The sequence below is a fragment of the Salmo salar genome, chromosome ssa09 (assembly GCF_905237065.1).
Source record: "Salmo salar chromosome ssa09, Ssal_v3.1, whole genome shotgun sequence".
Classification (NCBI taxonomy): Eukaryota; Metazoa; Chordata; class Actinopteri; order Salmoniformes; family Salmonidae; genus Salmo; species Salmo salar.
Window position 1 is genome coordinate 75014881 of NC_059450.1, and position 20948 is coordinate 75035828.

The window sequence follows — 20948 nt, forward strand, 5'->3', positions numbered from 1 at the left end:
GACAAGAACATTTCTGAAAAATATAAAAATCAAGTGGTTTTATTTGCTAATTAAAAAGCACTGACAATATTAGTTACACTGTAAAAATTATTGACAACAATTACAAGTCTTTATCGTACAGTCCGGGGAGATTAGTACCATCATTGCTGTTATTGTGTTATTATCATGTCAATAATACTTTAAATAAAGAAATCAAGGAGCTCTGTACAACAATTGGCAGTGTGGGGGTAGTTGAGAGAAGGAATAAGAGGGGAGGAACGTTCGTATGAACAGATGGGATGAAAGAGATCTGTCTGGACTTCAGCAGATGGCACTATTTTATGATCCATTGTAGTGACAATTCAATACTACCTGGATGATTCTGTCCCCACTGAATACCTCTCGTTGCATTATGAGAGGAGGCTGAAAGAGTTTCACCTCAATCACATTCAATAATTGATGTCTATAACATTAGATTGCAGAGCCAGGAAAGAAACAAACGAACAGCATGTGCGTTGTTATTACGTCTGAACAACGTTGTACAAAAGTATTGCAGTAAGAGCAGCTTTTTGTTATGTACGCTTGCAGTGGTAGTACCATGTGACTAATGTCTGAGTTCCAACTACTACTATAACTCGGGGCCATACTGACTATGTCAGGTGTTCATGTTTTAGATTCTCCCTGATGCAACTCAGAAATACTATGAACAACTGCTAAAACAAAATCAAATGGAACATTCAAAATAAGGATATATATAAAAAATAATCCTCACACTGCAGATGACTGATGGACATGAGTGCATTTAAACTTAGCTTATGTCAGACTTCACGGTCTCACTTTAAATAAAGTACAACTTATAAACGCCTTAGAGCGCATACATAAAGGCTTCATAAGCACTACATAAATGCTTCAAAATTAGTGTATGACACTATGAATGGTGTATAAGCATACAGTGTGTTATGTCACATTTGGCAATTCATCCTACAGTGGGAAGTGTTGTCACCTTTTAGAGTATGAAATATGATTATAGATGATTTGTGAAGCATTTATGTAGTGCCTATGAAGCTTTTATGTACACTATTTAAAGCCTTCATAAGTTGTACTTTGTTTAAAGTGGGACCGACTTCACATACTGTAATATCTGTGTTATGACTGAGCTTTCAGACAACCTGTTAAACTAGAATTACTGTACTTTCAGACAACCTGTTAAACTAGAATGACTGAGCCCTCAGACAACCTGTTAAACTAGAATGACTGTACCCTCAGACAACCTGTTAAACTAGAATGACTGTACCCTCAGACAACCTGTTAAACTAGAATGACTGTACCCTCAGACAACCTGTTCAATTAGAATGACTGTACTTTCAGGCAACCTGATAAATTAGTATGACTGTACTTTCAGACAACCTGTTAAATTAGAATGTGTGTGTATCTGTAAAGTCTATTTATGAGATGTACCAATACTTTGCATATTGTGCTTTCAATGTGTGCAGCCTGGCTGTCTGCCTGACACTTCCTGTGCTGTGTATGCGAACCCATCCGAAACAGAAACTGAGCGAAAATGTGTTTGTGGTCACCTTTTACAATAACATGTCTCCAAATCACCATCTTAAAAAGTAAGAACCGTCAATAGGCCAGGTAATGTAGTGGTGAAGATTCTGTCATGGCACTGGTAAATGTGTTCATGTCTAGTGTCTAAAGGCCTAGTGAATAAGACCACATCACACCTGTAGCCTGAGTCAATATACAACATACCACCCCCCTATGGTTTTTAGATAGAAAACATAGGCATTTTCAACTAATGGCATTCATTCTTTTAATTGATTCAAGTACTAATTGATCTCTGCTCTAGTGTAATATCTGCCCTTTTTTCACCTCACCCAGCCTTAAATGACTGGTACTGTGCAGGCTAGCCAAGTCTCACTCTTCCTCTTCATCCTCCTGTTCCTCTCAAGAGTAAGGTCCAAGTCCATGTGAGGAACGCAAGGGATAGTCAAAGAAAGAGGGGACGAGGGTTGACCACACCCTCCTCTCCATCCCATCCTATCTGTACCGGTACCTTCACACCCCTCCACCTCTGTAAGAGGTGGCGCAGTCTTGTGGGGAGTCTCTTCGTAGAATGTACCAAGTAAGGGTGGTGGTGTTTCATGGGGAGGTACAACTTAGGGAGAGAGAGGAGTGCACTAAGGGCCTAGGTTATGAGCCATTGTAGACTCACCGCCCACAGGTCACCATCCCTGCTCTCCCTTCCTCCCTGTTCTCTCTTATGAAGAGCACATACAGAAGGAGAGGCTTTCTTCAGAACACACCCCTGTCTTACCCCCCTATGGATTCTCCAGGGGATTCATATCATACTCCTGAGGTGGCAGCGGAGCGGTTAAGCTGTGGTACAGTCCGCTGAGCTGTCCCCCCCCCTGCTACCTGGTATGGACCAGTTCCTCTCGGAGCCAGCTGGGCAGGGGCTGGCCCATCCTGTACAGCAGCTTAGATAATGCTATGTTTTGATCCCTGTAGTGCTCCCTGAGGAACAACTGGGACTGGAGGACGGAGAGAGAGAGGGAGAGAGAAAGGGATAGTAGTGAGGGAGAGAGAGGGAGGGAGGGAGAGAGAGTGAGAGAGAGAGAAAAAGGGATAGGAGTGAGATAGGGAGAGAGAGGAAGAGAGAGATAGAGGGAGGTAGAGACAGAGGGGAAAAAATGGATTGGAGTGAGGTAGGGAGGGAGATAGGGATAGATAGAGAGAGAAAAAAGGATAGGAGTGAGGTAGGGAGAGAGAGAGAGAAAGAGATAGAATTATAATTACAGACACAGCCAGGATTCAATCAACGTTATCTGGCGCTTACACACATAAACCCCCCCTTACCAGTTACAAACAGAATAATCCTGAAGGTAATTAACAAACATGAATCATAATGAACAAATATCAGTGAACAACTTGCATTGGCAAATGACAACTCTTACCTCTGGGTCCATGTCAGGGTACCTCCGCCCCTTGCTCTTCCCCAGACACTTGGTCTTCCCTCCCTCCAGCAGCTGACACCAGAAGCCTTTGTTGGGGTCAAACCTGGAGAAAACACATTACACCTTAATCTGGGAGCCTCAGTTTAAAATGCACAGGACAATTTGCATTTTAAAATGCTCGTTGTTACAATACATCTAAGCCCGTATTGCCACATGGAGGTAAGTGGCTAGGGAAGTTATCTGCTCTGTGTTTGTGAAGTGACTCACGCTAAGATCCTGTGGTAGTTGACCGTGTTGACCAGGCCTAGAAACTTCTGGATCCTGTCCATGACTGAGGCCGGCTCAGTCTTCAACTGCTGCCCATCCAGAACCAGGACCTGACTGGAGTGGTAGTGGTTGAGCCATCTCTCCAGGTGGATGGCATACCAGCCCGGCACCAAGCAACGGTTCTGGAGCACACGCAATCTCACCGGGGCATCATGGGTAGCCACGATGACATCATGGAAGGAGTATTTCAGAGCCACTGGGTCGTCATGAGCGCGCTGGTGCTGTAGGATTATAACATGACGTAGGATGTATCGTACAGACCTGGTACCATGAGTAGTAATTATGTATTATATACAACAGTTATAAGGAGTTATAAACCAACCTGGTACCAGGAGTAAGCGCGGTCAGCTGGGTTGATGAGAATGGTGATGATCTTGGATTTTGGCAAGAGGGCAGCCGCCCGCTCCGCTGCCACCTCAGAGTCAAAATAGTTGGCACTTTTCTCAAAGTAGTAGTCTGAGCTGGTGTTGGAGGGCAGGGGGAAGTACTCCATGTACCTGTGTGTTCACCAAAAGACAAAACAGATACACTAACTAAACTATACACTAACAGAACACTGACAGAAGCCCCCTAGACTAGAAAGCATTATTTAATGGAAAGTCTCTAGACCAAGGGTGTCAAACTAATTTGGCCCTGGGGGCCATATGCGGTCTTCAACCTGGTCCAGAATGTAAGTCCGTTATAATGTCTAAACAGTTTCGATTTGATTTTAGTGCTTTACATTTGAGTAATTTAGCAGGGGGGGGGGACCTGATCCTAGATCAACACTCCTACTCTGAGACCCTTTATGAAACGTCCCAGAGCTCTTTCTCTGTGGTAGTCGTACCAGTCGATGCCTCTGTGGTAGTTGTGTCCGTTGAAGAACTGGATCTCCTCAAAGGTCTCCTTGTTGGGGTAGTTGCTGGTCAGGTCAGGGTGCATGCCCAGAAACAGATAGAGGGCTGTAGAACCTGGGAGGGAGAGGGATTGAGAGGGAGACAGAGAGAGAGAGGGAAGGGGGATGAAGCGGGGAGAGAAAGAGAGAGACACAGTGGAGAGAGAGTATATATTTTGAAGCATTAAAACATTGACTTTGCAGCAGCCATGACAATGAATGATCAAATAAATCGTCTCGTTAGAGTCCTGTTCCCATTAGTGTTGGTGAGTTTCTCATAAACCGCCTTCTGCTTTCTCTGCGGAGGAGAGAGTGTCTGTCGGTCATGTGTGACAGGCCAGTTCCCGTAATTTTGTTCTGTACTGAGAATGTGTAACTCTGAGAGAACAACACCTCCTCTGCAGACCAAAGTCTCAGAAACCTCCCACAGGCCAGAGCAAATACCTGTCAGCTCTAACTACTCATCACTGCGATAATTACATATGAGGAAGGGAAGTGAATCACAAGTGAGGTGAAATCAAGGCTCCGTCCCAAATGGTACCCTATTCCCTATATAATGCACTACTTTTGACCAGGGTAGGGCTCTGGTCAAGAGTAGTGCATTATACAGGGAATAGGGTGCCATTTGGGATGGGGAGCGAGCAGATGTGAGATTGTGGACTGAGAGTCATGGCTAGTGATGTCCACTAGGTGGTTTTGGTGTTCCATCTCTCACCTGTCTTCTGAGGCCCAATGACAAGCAGCTTGGGGAAACGGTCGCATGTCTTCTCCTTTGACCAGATGTCCTTGTGCCTTTTGTCCTCGCAGGGATCCTGTAGGACCAGGGTTTGTGAGTCCTTAGTCATTCTTACATGTATCCAGTTGTTTAACCTCTAAAAGTCTAAGCCGTTGGGGGGGCTTGGGTACTAAGCTAACATATGAAATTGTTTTAAGATGGTCATACCATGGATAATTTTGCTATTTTATTTAGAATTTTAGGACCACTTTAGGTATAACATTTTTCTATTTATTTTTTTATTTAGTACTATAGCCCATAGAAACGCATTGAATAACACATTCATAAATGGCAAAACAGACAGTCAAAAAATAAATCAGAAGGAATAAGGTTTTGAAGAGATATAAGAAAGCTCAGGAAATATTTTCGTTTTTAAACACATATTTAACCCCTTATGTTTTGGGACACAAAACTACGTCCATTCTTCCATTAGTTTGTATGGGTTACCTTCAAATGAGTCCCCTGACACGTGGGGGTTGTAGAGCAAAACGGAGAACACCATCATGTCCGGGAGTCTCCCCTTTCCATAGAGGGGTCATATTAGTTTGTCCAAACGGATGCTACGGACGTTTTCGTGAGAAGACCGATTATCGGGATGTCTCCTGGTCTGACAAACACCGCTGTAGCTCGGCCACCTTCCACCACAGATGCAGAAGGCCAACATTGGCAGATGCGGTGAAAAAAACTGATATCTCTAGCTTAAACTGACAGATTTTGAAGGGGCTTTTTAAAATTATGTTAGATTGACGCATGGGTGTGTCAATAGACTCTTAAGGATTAATGAACCCTGAACAAATACATACAACATCCTGAGGACGTGCGGCTACATTGGAATGGTCAATGGAGATGCCCTTTGAACACAAATACAATACTTGGCAGCAGATTGTGGTCTACAGGACAAGGATCCACCTAGGACTCATGTTAAAGACCTATCTAAATGAGACTAAACTGTGTACATTCAGGTTAAAAGGATGTTCCGCTCAAAATACAACCTAACATGATTGTTCCACTTGTAGCTGATTCCCCAAGAAAGTTATCACATCCCAGTATTCGTCAATGCACACATCCAGTTCCAGCCAGTCTCTCTCTGTCCCACAGACTGACCTGCCAGAGTGGGTCTCTCTCGTTAGGGAAGAGGCTGAAGTATCTCTGGGCCAGCTGGATGGGAGGCAGGGTCTGCAGCCGCAGGTTGGTCCAGGTTTGCAGGAAGGCCACCAGGCTCTTAAAGGTGTACAGGCCCAGCCGGTCGTTACCGTAGTTAGACAGGTGGGTCATGAAGATACTGATCTGGAGGAGAGAGAAACAGGCAAGAAAGAGAGAGAGAGGGAAAGACAAAGGTTAACTTAAATTCACTCTGATAGTGGGAGTGGCCAGCAGTGATTGGATGTATAGTGTGTGTGTGTTAACTCACAGGGTTTAGTAGAACAGTGAGGAACAGCTCTCCTCCGTTAATGAGTTTGTCCAGTTCGTTGGGACTGCCTGGATACTCCTTATAGAAGATGGTGTGCGTGAACAGGCCACACGTCTGCCTGGGCAAGACCTGCAAACAAACAAACAAACAAACAAACAAACACACACACACACACACACACACACACACACACACACACACACACACACACACACACACACACGTCAATGACACACACAAGCATGCACCCGCACACACCAGCGCCACTGGTCTATTCAATACAAAACATTACAAACCCCAGGCAATATCAACACTTTTGCTTTCAATAATCTTCATAATATTATTATCATTTGGAGAAGCTTATATGGAATTCATTAAAATACACATGTAGCTAGAGAGAGTCTGGGGATCTGAATATCAATCATCTACAGGAAGAGAGAGATGCCGACAGACGAGAGGAAAACCTACTGGCAGCACAACATAGTGTACTACTGGGGTTTCAGATAGTGTTTTTAAGAAGATTAACTTGTGTGTTGGTGGTGTGCCGTCAGGGTTTATGTTGTGGAGGGAAAAGTCTCTCTGTTGTTGATGTTGTTGTTGCATTGTTAAAGGCGTATCCATGAGGTAGTGTTTAGGGGACAGTCAGTGTCTGGTACTGTTTGGGGGCCAGTCAGAGTGTCTGGTACTGTCTGGGGGTCAGTCAGGGTGGTTGGTATTGTCTGGGGGTCAGTCAGGGTGGTTGGTATTGTCTGGGGGTCAGTCAGGGTGGTTGGTAGTGTCTAGGGGCCAGTCAGGGTGGTTGGTAGTGTCTAGAGGCCAGTCAGGGTGGTTGGTAGTGTCTAGGTGCCAGTCAGGGTGGTTGGTAGTGTCTGGGGGCCAGTCAGGGTGGTTGGTAGTGTCTGGGGGCTAGTCAGGGTGGTTGGTAGTGTGTGGGGGCCAGTCAGGGCGGTTGGTAGTGTGTGGGGGCTAGTCAGGGCGGTTGGTAGTGTGTGGGGGCCAGTCAGGGCGGTTGGTAGTATCTGGGGGCCAGTCAGGGCGGTTGGTAGTGTCTGGGGGCAGTCAAAGCGGTTGGTAGTGTCTGGGGGCCAGTCAGTGTGGTTGGTAGTGTTTGTGGGTCAGTCAGGGTGGTTGGTAGTGTGTGGGGGCCAGTCAGGGCGGTTGGTAGTGTGTGGGGGCCAGTCAGGGCGGTTGGTAGTGTGTGGGGGCCAGTCAGGGCGGTTGGTAGTGTGTGGGGGCCAGTCAGGGCAGTTGGTAGTATCTGGGCGCCAGTCAGAGTGGTTAGTAGTGTTTGTGGGTCAGTCAGGGTGGTTGGTAGTGTGTGGGGGCCAGTCAGAGTGGTTGGTAGTGTTTGTGGGTCAGTCAGGGTGGTTGGTAGTGTCTGGGGACCAGTCAGAGTGGTTGGTAGTGTTTGTGGGTCAGTCAGGGTGGTTGGTAGTGTCTGGGGACCAGTCAGGGAGGTTGGTAGTGTTTGTTGGTCAGTCAGGGTGGTTGGTAGTGTCTGGGGACCAGTCAGGGTGCTTGGTAGTGTTTGTGGGACAGTCAGGGTGGTTGGTAGTGTCTAGGGACCAGTCAGGGTGGTTGGTAGTGTTTGTGGGTCAGTCAGGGTGGTTGGTAGTGTCTGGGGACCAGTCAGAGTGGTTGATAGTGTTTGGGGGCCAGTCAGAGTGGTTGGTAGTGTTTGTGGGCCAGTCAGAGTGGTTGGTAGTGTTTGTGGGCCAGTCAGAGTGGTTGGTAGTGTTTGTGGGCCAGTCAGAGTGGTTGGCGTAGCTACAGTCCACTGTCACCTACTGCTGTAGAGGGATCCTCACACACTGATTGACCACCAAGGCATAATGAGGCTGGCCTTTCGAAGGCCACTGTTGCCACGGTGATATACATAAAACTGCCCTGCTGTTCTTTCCATCTCAGGGGAGGACAGAGAGAAGGAGAGATGTTGATAGGAGATACAGAGAAAAGAGAAGAAAGAGGGAGAGATGATGAGATAGGTGGGGTAATAGAGTTATGAAGGTGATGAGACAGGTGGGGTAATAGAGTTATGAAGGTGATGAGATAAGTGGGGTAATAGAGTTATGAAGGTGATGAGATAGGTGGGGTAATAGAGTTATGAAGGTGATGAGACAGGTGGGGTAATAGAGTTATGAAGGTGATGAGACAGGTGGGGTAATAGAGTTATGAAGGTGATGAGATAGGTGGGGTAATAGAGTTATGAAGGTGATGAGATAGGTGGGGTAATAGAGTTATGAAGGTGATGAGATAGGTGGGGTAATAGAGTTATGAAGGTGATGAGACAGGTGGGGTAATAGAGTTATGAAGGTGATGAGACAGGTGGGGTAATAGAGTTATGAAGGTGATGAGATAGGTGGGGTAATAGAGTTATGAAGGTGATGAGATAGGTGGGGTAATAGAGTTATGAAGGTGATGAGATAGGTGGGGTAATAGAGTTATGAAGGTGATGAGATAGGTGGGGTAATAGAGTTATGAAGGTGATGAGATAGGTGGGGTAATAGAGTTATGAAGGTGATGAGATAGGTGGGGTAATAGAGTTATGAAGGTGATGAGATAGGTGGGGTAATAGAGTTATGAAGGTGATGAGATAGGTGGGGTAATAGAGTTATGAAGGTGATGAGATAGGTGGGGTAATAGAGTTATGAAGGTGATGAGACAGGTGGGGTAATAGAGTTATGAAGGTGATGAGATAGGTGGGGTAATAGAGTTATGAAGGTGATGAGACAGGTGGGGTAATAGAGTTATGAAGGTGATGAGATAGGTGGGGTAATAGAGTTATGAAGGTGATGAGATAGGTGGGGTAATAGAGTTATGAAGGTGATGAGACAGGTGGGGTAATAGAGTTATGAAGGTGATGAGATAGGTGGGGTAATAGAGTTATGAAGGTGATGAGATAGGTGGGGTAATAGAGTTATGAAGGTGATGAGATAGGTGGGGTAATAGAGTTATGAAGGTGATGAGATAGGTGGGGTAATAGAGTTATGAAGGTGATGAGACAGGTGGGGTAATAGAGTTATGAAGGTGATGAGATAGGTGGGGTAATAGAGTTATGAAGGTGATGAGATAGGTGGGGTAATAGAGTTATGAAGGTGATGAGATAGGTGGGGTAATAGAGTTATGAAGGTGATGAGATAGGTGGGGTAATAGAGTTATGAAGGTGATGAGATAGGTGGGGTAATAGAGTTATGAAGGTGATGAGATAGGTGGGGTAATAGAGTTATGAAGGTGATGAGATAGGTGGGGTAATAGAGTTATGAAGGTGATGAGATAGGTGGGGTAATAGAGTTATGAAGGTGATGAGATAGGTGGGGTAATAGAGTTATGAAGGTGATGAGACAGGTGGGGTAATAGAGTTATGAAGGTGATGAGATAGGTGGGGTAATAGAGTTATGAAGGTGATGAGATAGGTGGGGTAATAGAGTTATGAAGGTGATGAGACAGGTGGGGTAATAGAGTTATGAAGGTGATGAGATAGGTGGGGTAATAGAGTTATGAAGGTGATGAGATAGGTGGGGTAATAGAGTTATGAAGGTGATGAGACAGGTGGGGTAATAGAGTTATGAAGGTGATGAGATAGGTGGGGTAATAGAGTTATGAAGGTGATGAGATAGGTGGGGTAATAGAGTTATGAAGGTGATGAGATAGGTGGGGTAATAGAGTTATGAAGGTGATGAGATAGGTGGGGTAATAGAGTTATGAAGGTGATGAGATAGGTGGGGTAATAGAGTTATGAAGGTGATGAGATAGGTGGGGTAATAGAGTTATGAAGGTGATGAGATAGGTGGGGTAATAGAGTTATGAAGGTGGTGAAGAGAGTAGAAAAGAGAAGGCAGCACCATCTTGTTTACACCTATTCTGTAACTTCAGATCTGCAAAGGAAGACAGAACAAACCCAGAGACAGAGAGTGGAACTTCTGTGCGTGTAATGTTTACTGTAAATTTGTATTGTTTATTTCACTTTTGTTTATTATTTACTTCACTTGCTTTGGCAATGTTAACATATGTTTCCCATGCCAATAAAGCCTTTCGAATTGAATTGAATTGAGAGAGTAACTGTCAGTAGGGTCCCTGTGACTCACACTGATACCGCTGTGTATGAATCCTCGTCTGAAGCGGGCAGGTTTGAGGTGGGGGTACTCCTCTGTGCTGGTCACCCTGATGCCCCACACCTTCTTCCAGGCATCGTACAGCTGCAGGTGGACCGGGTACACCCCAGAGTGGTGGGGTGCCACCGCATAGCCCATGTTAGTGGGGATACCATGCTCCTGGAAAGAGAGGGAGGGGGAGGCAGAAGAGGGGTGAATGGGGAGAGGAGAGAGAGATATAGGAGGTAGGTAGGGAGGAAGAAGGAATCATAATTAAAATCACAGCCAGGAGTCAGACTTAAACGACCTGACACACACATAACTCATGACCAAGTGATTTCTCTCATTCAGCACAAGCCCTCACTGTATTTCTCCTCATTAGCAATGCTAAGGCTAGCCCAACACAGCACATAAATGGTACCGTAGATCTGTCATGATACAACAGAATGTGAGATAAAGAGCAGCATTAGTTCTGGTGCTTTGGACAAGTCATCATTTCAGAGGTGTTAGCATCGTTAGAATTTCAGAAGGGGAGGGGACATTCAGCCCATAACATACAAAGAGAGAGGGTGGAGCTCTTCACTCCAGTTCCGATCCACGTTCTAGCTCTTCTCTTAACAAATATGGACCCAGAACTTAATCGAACATCTGACCAATTATGCAAGACTTTAGTTCTGGGTTAACCCGAGATTAGGCTAACGTCAGCATTTCTAATGAGGAGCAACACAATGATGTGGGCTAACTGTTAGCATCCCACTGCTAGCCCCCAGACAGACAGAGACTCACCATAGCGAACCTCTTGTTGAGCAGCATCTGTTCAGCTAGCACTGACTGGTTGTGGAAGAGGTGGGGCTGCATGTGGCTCCACATGTGGGGGAACCACCAGAACTCCTTGACGTAGGAGAGGAGCAGGTCATCCCCCAGGTCCTCCTCATCTGACCCTGGACACGAAGGGAGAGGAGAAAAGGTAAGAGGATGGGAGGTGTGCAGAGGGAGGACAGAGAGAGGACCGGACAGAGCAGGAGAGTAGCAGCGAAATAATGAAGAGACGGAAAGGGGGAGAGAAAAATGTTTGCCTGATAAACAGTGGAGTGTGGTGTATGCCCTCAAGTTATAAAAGGAATATGTATACTGCTTGGATTTGTTAATGTGTTCAGTAATGCTGGTGTGAGTTTCATACTGCGGGCCCCCGTCTGTCTTACCGGCATGGAAGAACTTCCCTGAATAGCCCAGGTTGAAGGTGAAGTTGGGTACATGGTTACGCAGCTCTCTCTGGGTCTCCAACAGGGCCTGACACAGGGAGGAAGGGGGGTGAGCAAGGCAACACACACACAGCTCATCTTGCTGGTCTGTAACTCGCTCCCTGTTCACATCCTCATCAACCCCTGGTGGCCTCTATTCTGTCCTCCATTACGTTTGAGGTCTCTCTCCTCTACTTTGAGTTTGTTTAATTTATTCTCTGTATATGAATCCACGCTTCATCTCTATCTTTCTCCCTCTGTCTCTCCTGCCTTGTCATGTTCCTTCCATAACCTCACTGTTCAGATGCCAAGAGATGAAGGAAGCGATATAGTCCTGGTATTCTAATGTTCTACCCCTGCACATGAGAGGAGGTACAACTCTGATGAGGGATGCAGAACAACGCAGACAACCAAAAAAAGTCCTTCTATTCTGTGTTGAAATATGAATGGATATGGTTCTTGAGAAAGTGTGTCGCCCTATCGGAACGCTGAAGCCTGTCAACTCTGAGGAGCCTACTGAGATGAATACAGAGAGCGAGGGGGTTGGAGGGAGAGAATAGGTTTAATATAATACTTGGAGCGGCAAGATGCCTGTGATGTGCTGTACCAACCCACTTACGAAGTCTTCGGAAAGTATTCAGACCCCTTCCCCTTTTCCACATTGTTACTTTACAGCCTTGTTCTAAAAATAAAAAATAAATATATAAAAAATCCATCAATCTACACACAATACCCCATAACAACAAAGCGAAAACAGGTTTTTAGCCAATTTTGCCCAAAAATATATAAAAACAATACCTGTGATAAATTCAATTGATTGGACATGATTTGGAAAGGTCTATATAAGGTCCCACAGTTGACAGCGAAGGTCACAGCAAAAACCAAGTCATGATGTCGAAGGAATTGTCCGTAGAGCTCCGAAACAGGATTATCTCGAGGCACAGATCTGGAGAAGGGCACCAAAACATTTCTGCAGCATTGAAGGTCCCCAAGAACATAATGGCTTCCATCGTTCTTAAATTATAGAAGTTTGTAACCACCAAGACTCTTCCTAGAGCTGGCCGCCTGGCCAAACTGAGCAATCGGAGGAGAAGGGCCTGGTCAGGGAGGTGACCAAGAACCCGATAGTAACTCTGACAGAGCTCCAGAGTTCCTCTGTGGAAATGAAAGAACCTTCCAGAAGGACAATCATCTCTACAGCACTCCACCAATCCAGACGGAAGCCACTCCTCAGTTAAATGCACATGACAGCCCATGAGAAACAAGATTCTCTGGTCTGATGAAACCAAGATTGAACTCTTTGGCTTGAATGCCAAGCGTCACGTCTGGAGGAAACCTGACACCATCCCTACGGTGAAGCATGGTGGTGCCAGCATCATGCTGTGATGTTTTTCAGCGGCAGGGACTGGAAAACTAGTCAGGATTGAGGAAAAGATGAACTGAGATCCTTGATGAAAACCTGCTCTAGAGCGCTCGGGACCTCGGACTGGGTCTAAGGTTCACCTCCAACAGGACAACGACCCTAAGCACACAGCCAAGACAATGCAGGAGTGGCTTTAGGAGAAGTCTCTGAATGTCCTTGAGTGGCCCAGCCAGAGCCCGGACTTGAACCCGATCGAACATCTCTGGAGAGACCTGAAAATAGCTTTGCAGCAACGCTCCCATCCAACCTGACAGAGCTTGAGAGGATCTGCAGAGAAGAAAGGGAGAAACTCCCCAAATACAGGTGTGCTAAGCTTGTAGCATCATACCCAAGAAGACTCGAGGCTGTAATCGCTGCCAAAGATGCTTCAACAAAGGTCTGAATACTTATGTAAATGTGATATCAGTTTTAAATGTTTATACATTTGCTAAAATGTCTAAAAACCTATTTTTTCTTTGTAATTATGGGGTATTGTACGTCGATTGCTGAGGGAAAAAATAAATTGAATACATTTTAGAATAAGGGTGTAACGTAACAAAATGTGGGTCTGAATACTTTCCGAATGCACTGTACCTGTCTAATAATGCTTAATTACAAACATATTATACAGCATAATTACAAGGTCTCAGAGATGGAAACATTGGAAATTTACATTTCCTTTTTCCAAGTATATATATCACCTTAACATCATCCACCTTCATCCTCGTGCCCTCCTTCCCCACAAAGATGTCATCTATATCGACGAGTAGGTGTCGCTCCAGGGAGAGAGAGAGCCTCTTTCCCGTCAGGAAGCCCACCGCATCCACAAACACCAGCTTGTGCAGCCAGAAGTTGAGGTTGTTCCCAAACAGAACCCTCTGGATCCCGTCATGGAGCCCCAGGTCCTGCACCACGGAGGGAAGCAATGCGGCCATCGTACCCAGCGAGGGGACACTCTCGGCGGACTGGGTCTTGGCTAGGAGGACGGGCTCGTAGGTGGAGTGGTTGGACTGGAAGACGGTCCAGTCGTCACCGGGGAGGGGGCCGGGGAGGGGTTGGCCGGAGCGCGTGATGAAGAGGAGGGGGGACTTGGAGTTGACCGTGCAGTCTTTCAGGCCCAGGTTGGAGTGGAGGAAGAGGGGGAATCCTTTGAGCTGGGCGCTCAGAAGGCTGTTCTCATTGGCCTACAGGAGGGAGGAGGGTGGTCAATTACATCATCAAGAAAGGACAGAGAGTTACAATTTCATTCCAGTAAATTCTATTCAGATCATTGTCGATAGAAATTTGTTGCATTGCATTGAATGGACAAAACTTCCAATCATGTGGAATAGAAAATCCTTTTAGCTCTGTGGAATACATTTCCAAGTGTCACCCTATTGAATAAGCTTGACTATGAAATACATTCTTTAGAGATGAAGGGGGTGGTAATTCAATTCATTAGATCCTATGGATGTCCAATCTCTTTCTCCTAAACTGCCTCTCCCAATCCTCTCACATCTCCATGGCTACTGTCGCTCTCTCTCGCTCTCTCTCACTCTCACTCTCTCTCTGTCTCTCTCGCTCTCTTACTGGAAGCTTAGTCAATAACTATCTTACATGGCTGTGTGGGCGTCTAAGAAAACAATGTTATTAAGTTAACACTCACCCACGCACACTGAGGATGTTCCCACACACAAAAAAGAATATTAAAGCAACTTTCCCCCAATGCCCACGGAAGTATGAAACATATTCCTGTTCAACATTGATGATGTCATTGAGATTAATTCTCTCCCCATGTACATTTCTTGCCCTCACTTTCTCTCCCTGATAGACTGATCACAAACCCCACTAGATTGACCAGGTATTCATGCTTACCCACCTACCACTCCTCCCTCTACCTCTGCTCTTTCACAAGACCTGCAAACTGTCCTTTGGTTACCAGGCTCTACTGGGATTACTGAGATAGAGAAATATAGAGACACAGTGAGAGAGGGGAAGAGAGAGAGAGAGACAGTGAGAGAGAGAGAGAAAGGAAGAGAGAGCGAGAGAAAGAGTGAGAACGAGAGAGACAGAGAGCGAGAGTGAGAGCACGAGAGAGAGAGAGAGCCTACCATAAGATGAGGGACAGTGTCTGACAGACAAATCAACCTGCACATGTCCTCTACTGTATGCTTATTGTTATTATTCAATGTATGGTTATTTTCAACCCTTTGTTATTGTTGTTACTGTTGTCCCGTGGACAATTTTGATTCTTATTATTTTCATATTGTAAATATCCAAAGTAAGCTTTGGCAATATGTTCATTGTTACGTCATGCCAATAAAGCAAATTGAATTGAGAGCACGAGAGACAGAGCGAGCGAGAGAGCGAGAGAAAGACAGAGGACCAGTGAGAGAGACAAAGAGAAGAGAGAGCATGAGAGAGGAGAAAGACACAGAAAGAGAGACACAGACAGAGACACAGAGAGAGAGAGGAAGAGAGAGAGAGACGCAGCACGCAAGAGAGAGACACAGAGAGAGAGGAAGAAAGAGGAAGAAAGAGAATGAGAGAGACAGAGAGAGAGACAGAGAGAGAGAGAGAGAGAGAGAGAGAGAGAGAGAGAGAGAGACAGACAGACAGACAAGTCTTTCTCACCCTGAGGATGTCAGTGATATCTATTACCTTAGGGAGGAAAGAGGAATGAAGAGAGATGGACTGATAGACAGATGGAGAGTTGGAGATAGAGAGAAACTCTGTAGGGTGTTTCTGACCTGGAAGACATAGTACTAACCTTAAAGCTAGAACCCTTAATTGAAACAATAACAAAGCATCACGCCACCTCTGTTTTGGCAACAAACAAAAAAAATGTGGGATGGGCCAGAAGAGATATGGATGCAAGGACCATCCACATCATTAAAATTATAGTTTTAACCATGTTTACACTTGTTTTGTAAACAAGCTTATATTTTGGGTTCTGATGGGGTACAACAGTCGATCTAACCTCACGAGGCATTTAGAAGTTATATTCTTCAAGAATCAATGGGTATATGTCATTAATTTATAAGCTACACTACCGGTCAAACGATTTAGAACACCTACTCATTCAAAAGGTTTTTCTTTATTTTATTAATTGTAGAATAATAGTGAACACATATACTGAGCTGGCTGCTTTTCCTTCACTCTGCAGTCCAACTCATCCCAAACCATCTCAATTGGGTTGAGGTCGGGGGATTTTGGAGGCCAGGTTATCTGATGCAGCACTCCATCACACTCCTTCTTGGTAAAATAGCCCTTACACAGCCTGGAGGTGTGTTGGGTCATTGTCCTGTTGAAAAACAAATAATAGTCCCACTAAGCCCAAACCAGATGGGATGGCGTATCGCTGCAGAATGCTGTGGTAGTCATGCTGGTTAAGTGTGCCTTGAATTTTAAATAAATCACAGACGGTGTTACCAGCAAAGCACCCCCACACCATAACACCTCCTCCTCCATGCTTTATGGTGGGAAATACACATGTGGAGATCATCCGTTCACCCACACCGCGTCTCACAAGACACGCGGTTGGAACCAAAAAGTTCCAATTTGGACTCCAGACCAAAGGACACATTTCCACCTGTTTAATGTCCATTGCTGGTGTTTCTTGGCCCAAGCAAGCCTCTTTTTATTATTGGTGTCCTTTAGTAGTGGTTTCTTTGCAGCATTTGAACAATGAAGGCATGATTCACACAGTCTCCTCTGAACAGTTGAGGATGAGATGTGTCTGTTACTTGAACTCTGTGAAGCATTTATTTGGGCTGCAATTTCTGAGGCTGGTAACTCTAATGAACTTATCCTCTGCAGCAGAGGTAACTCTGGGTCTTCCATTCCTGTGGCGGTCCTCATGATAGCCAGTTTCATCATAGCACTTGAAGGTTTTTGCGACTGCACTCCATATTGCCTGACCTTCATGTCTCAAAGTAATAATGGACTGTCGTTGCTCTTTGCTTATTTGAGCTGTTCATGCCATAATAATGACTTTTACTAAATACAGCTATCTTCTGTATCATTGAGTCAATTGGAGGTGTACCTGTGGATGTATTTCAAGGCCTACCTTCAAACTCAGTGACTATTTGCTTGACATTATGGGAAAATCAAAAGAAATCAGCCAAGACCCAGAAAAAACAATGTCGACCTCCAGAAGTCTGGTTCATCCTTGGGAGCAATTTCCAAATGCCTGATGGTACCATGTTCATCTGTACAAACAATAGCAAGCAAGTATAAACACCATGGGACCACGCAGCAGTCACACCGCTCAGGAAGGAGACGCCTTCTGTCTCCTAGAGATGAACGCACTTTGGTATGAGAAGTGCAAATCAATCCCAAAACAACAGCAAAGGACCTTGTGAAGATGCTGGAGGAAACAGGTACAAAATGATCTATATCCACAGTAAAAACTAGTCCTATATCGACATAACCTGAAAGGCCATTCGCCAAGGAAGAAGCCACTGCTCCAAAACCGCCATAAAAAGCCAGACTACGGTTTGTAACTGCACATGGGGACAAAGATTGTACTTTTTGGAGAAATGTCCTCTGGTCTGATGAAACAAAAATAGAACTGTTTGGCCATAATGACCATCGTTATGCTTGGAGGAAAAGGGGGAGGCTTGCAAGCCAATGAACACCATCCAAACCGTGAAGCACGGGGGTGGCAGCATCATGTTGTGGGGGTGCTTTGCTGCAGAAGGGACTGGTGCACTTCACAAAATACATGGAATCATAAGGATGGAAAATTATGTGGATATAAATGATCAGTCTATAATTTTAATAGTAGGTTTGTTTGAACAGTGAGAAACAGAATAACAAAAAAAAATCCAGAAAAACGCATGTCAAAAATGTTATAAGTTGATTTGCATTTTAATGAGGGAAATAAGTATTTGACCCCCTCTCAATCAGAAAGATTTCTGGCTCCCAGGTGTCTTTTATACAGGTAATGAGCTGAGATTAGGAGCACACTTTTAAAGGGAGTGCTCCTAATCTCAGTTTGTTACCTGTATAAAAGACACCTGTCCACAGAAGCAATCAATCAATCAGATTCCAAACTCTCCACCATGGCCAAGACCAAAGAGCTCTCCAAGGATGTCAGGGACAAGATTGTAGACCTACACAAGGCTAGAATGGGCTACAAGACCATCGCCAAGCAGCTTGATGAGAAGGTGACAACAGTTGGTGCGATTATTCACAAATGGAAGAAACACAAAAGAACTGTCAATCTCCCTCGGCCTGGGGCTCCATGCAAGATCTTACCTCGTGGAGTTGCAATGATCATGAGAACGGTGAGGAATCAGCCCAGAACTACACGGGAGGATCTTGTCAATGATCTCATGGCAGCTGGGACCATAGTCACCAAGAAAACAATTGGTAACACACTACGCCGTGAAGGACTGAAATCCTGCAGCATCCGCAAGGTCCCCCTGCTCAAGAAAGCATATATACATGCCCGTCTGAAGTTTGCCAATCAACATCTGAATGATTCAGAGGACAACTGGTGAAAGTGTTGCGGTCAGATGAGACCAAAATGGAGCTCTTTGGCATCAACTCAACTCGCCGTGTTTGGAGGAGGAGGAATGCTGCCTATGACCCCAAGAACAACGTTCCCACCGTCAAACATGGAGGTGGAAACATTATGCTTTGGGGGTCTTTTTCTGCTAAGGGGACAGGACAACTTCACCGCATCAAAGGGACGATGGACGGGGCCATGTACCGTCAAATGTTGTGGATGGGTATTCCAGCATGACAATGACCCAAAACACATGGCCAAGGCAACAAAGGAGTGGCTTAAGAAGAAGCACATTAAGGTCCTGGAGTGGCCTAGACAGTCTCCAGACCTTGTGGAGGGAGCTGAAGGTTTGAGTTGCCAAACGTCAGCCTCGAAACCTTAATGACTTGGAGAAGATCTGCAAAGAGGAGTGGGACAAAATCCCTCCTGAGATGTTTGAAAACCTGGTTGCCAACTACAAGAAACATCTGACCTCTGTGATTGCCAACAAGGGTTTTGCCACCAAGTACTAAGTCATGTTTTGCAGAGGGGTCAAATACTTATTTCCCTCATTAAAATGCAAATCATTTCATAACATTTTTGACATGTGTTTTTCTGGATTTTTTTGTTGTTATTCTGTCTCTCACTGTTCAAATAAACCTACCATTAAAATTATAGACTGATAATTTTTTGTCAGTGGGCAAACGTACAAAATCAGCAGGGGATCAAATACTTTTTTCCCTCACTGTATATCATTCATTTATAAGTTATACTCTTCACTAATCAGTGGATATATATCATTCATATATGGAGCTAACTGATATGTATTTTTTTGTCCGATACCGATTTGTGGGGATAACACTTACCGATACCAATATACAGTATCTGCCGATATAATGTTTTAGGGAGATGAAAAATACTTATTTTTCCACCCAGTTCTCATAAATTTCCATCCAAAATGTAAATTGTCCAAGAAATATCTAAAATGTTGATTTATTATATTGTGAAATGAATGAAATCATGAGATTGTGTTGGGATCAGCATGAGATTGTGTTGGGATCAGCATGAGAATGTGTTCGGATCAGCACGAGAATGTGTTTAGATCATGAGATTTCCCTTTTTCATCCTATTTATTGAATATTGGTTATCGGTGGAGTTATCATCTGATAACAATACAGGCTAGTGCTAAAAGGCCAAAAATGTATGTAGCAACTAAGGATTCTGACCTTAAAGAAGCCGATGATGCCCACTCCATATTCCACACAGTACTTGTCCAGCAGCTCTCTGTTCCAGGCGTCCAGGTTGACGTACTTCAGGATGTTCTCGTAGATGACCAGCGTGAAGCGTCCGTGCTCCTTATCAGTTAACGTGGGCATGTCCCCTTTACCGGGAGAGATCTCCGTCCGGTACCGGAAACGTCCCGACTCCAGGATGGCCACGATATCCTGGCCCAGCTGAGAGTACTGGCTCTCTACAAACACCAGCACCACAGGGTCTGTCCTCACCCCTCCTTCGCCCCCGGGCCCCCCAGACACCGCCCGCACTGGGAGCAGGCGCGACGGGCTCACCCGGAGGTCATCGTAGACGGCCGACGCCCCCTCGCCACCAGCCACGCCCCCTCCTGAGTGCTCGAGCTCCTGTTTCGCGCCGTACAGGAAGTACGCGGAGACGAAGACGCTGACGGTGCAGAAGAGGAAGAGGAGGAGCAGGGAGGTCTGGAGGGGGAGGTGGCGGACAAGACGGACCAGCCGACGCAGGCGGGACACACATCCCAGCATCGTCACGCACACGACTGAACTACTGACCGAAACGGGCTTCTTGGTAGGGTAGGGTAGGACAGGATAGTGTAGGCTAGCCTAGTGAAGGCTTAGCATAAATAAATCAGTCCAAAGTCAATGTTGTTTTTTCCAGTCTTCTGGTTAGTAATCCACAGGCTATAGAAGCAACAGCAGCACCAGCAGCTTGAGCAGCTACTGGGGATAGAAATTAGATGGTTTCACCATATTGGTTCTCCCACATACTGTGTTGCTGATTATGTCACCATGGCAGAGATGTGGGGGGTCTCCGTCCTGGGGGGGGCACTGCACGCCAGGGAGGGAGGGGAGGGGGGAAGGAGAGGGGGAATCAGAGCAGGAGAGGGAAGCTAGAGGGCTGGCTGGTCACCTGTCCATCACTGGAACCAGCCAACCACATCCCTCAGGGTTCCTGATTGGTGGTTGATCTTTACGGGGGCGGGCAATGGTGAGGTCACAAAGGTCATCCCAATAGCAACATTCTCCTGGATGGTTTGTGGTTATGACCTAGAATGAAACAAGAAAGAAATATCAAATAATCAAACAAGAGGGCAAAGAAAATTCCCTTTTCATAACTCACACTCATGCCATATTTGTTGTTTGTTTACGTGTGTGGGAGAGG

At 45.4% G+C, this 20948-nt stretch overlaps 1 protein-coding gene across 2 annotated transcripts in view; it reads right to left on the bottom strand.

Moving 5' to 3' along the window:
- Positions 1 to 23: 23 nt before the first annotated feature.
- LOC106611870 (bifunctional heparan sulfate N-deacetylase/N-sulfotransferase 1) overlaps positions 24 to 20948 on the bottom strand; it is a 95141-nt gene continuing 74216 nt past the window's right edge. For both annotated transcript variants that reach the window (XM_014212488.2, XM_045724025.1), the window contains 13 exons: positions 19760 to 20833; positions 13762 to 14244; positions 11620 to 11707; positions 11204 to 11358; positions 10412 to 10597; positions 6327 to 6455; positions 6020 to 6202; positions 4856 to 4952; positions 4093 to 4216; positions 3589 to 3763; positions 3207 to 3487; positions 2940 to 3042; positions 24 to 2516 (listed from right to left, as the gene is read on the bottom strand). In XM_014212488.2, coding sequence (XP_014067963.1) covers positions 2397 to 2516; positions 2940 to 3042; positions 3207 to 3487; positions 3589 to 3763; positions 4093 to 4216; positions 4856 to 4952; positions 6020 to 6202; positions 6327 to 6455; positions 10412 to 10597; positions 11204 to 11358; positions 11620 to 11707; positions 13762 to 14244; positions 19760 to 20311 — 2676 coding nt within the window. In that variant the 5' untranslated portion in view covers positions 20312 to 20833 and the 3' untranslated portion in view covers positions 24 to 2396. The remainder of the gene's footprint in view (positions 2517 to 2939; positions 3043 to 3206; positions 3488 to 3588; positions 3764 to 4092; positions 4217 to 4855; positions 4953 to 6019; positions 6203 to 6326; positions 6456 to 10411; positions 10598 to 11203; positions 11359 to 11619; positions 11708 to 13761; positions 14245 to 19759; positions 20834 to 20948) is intronic.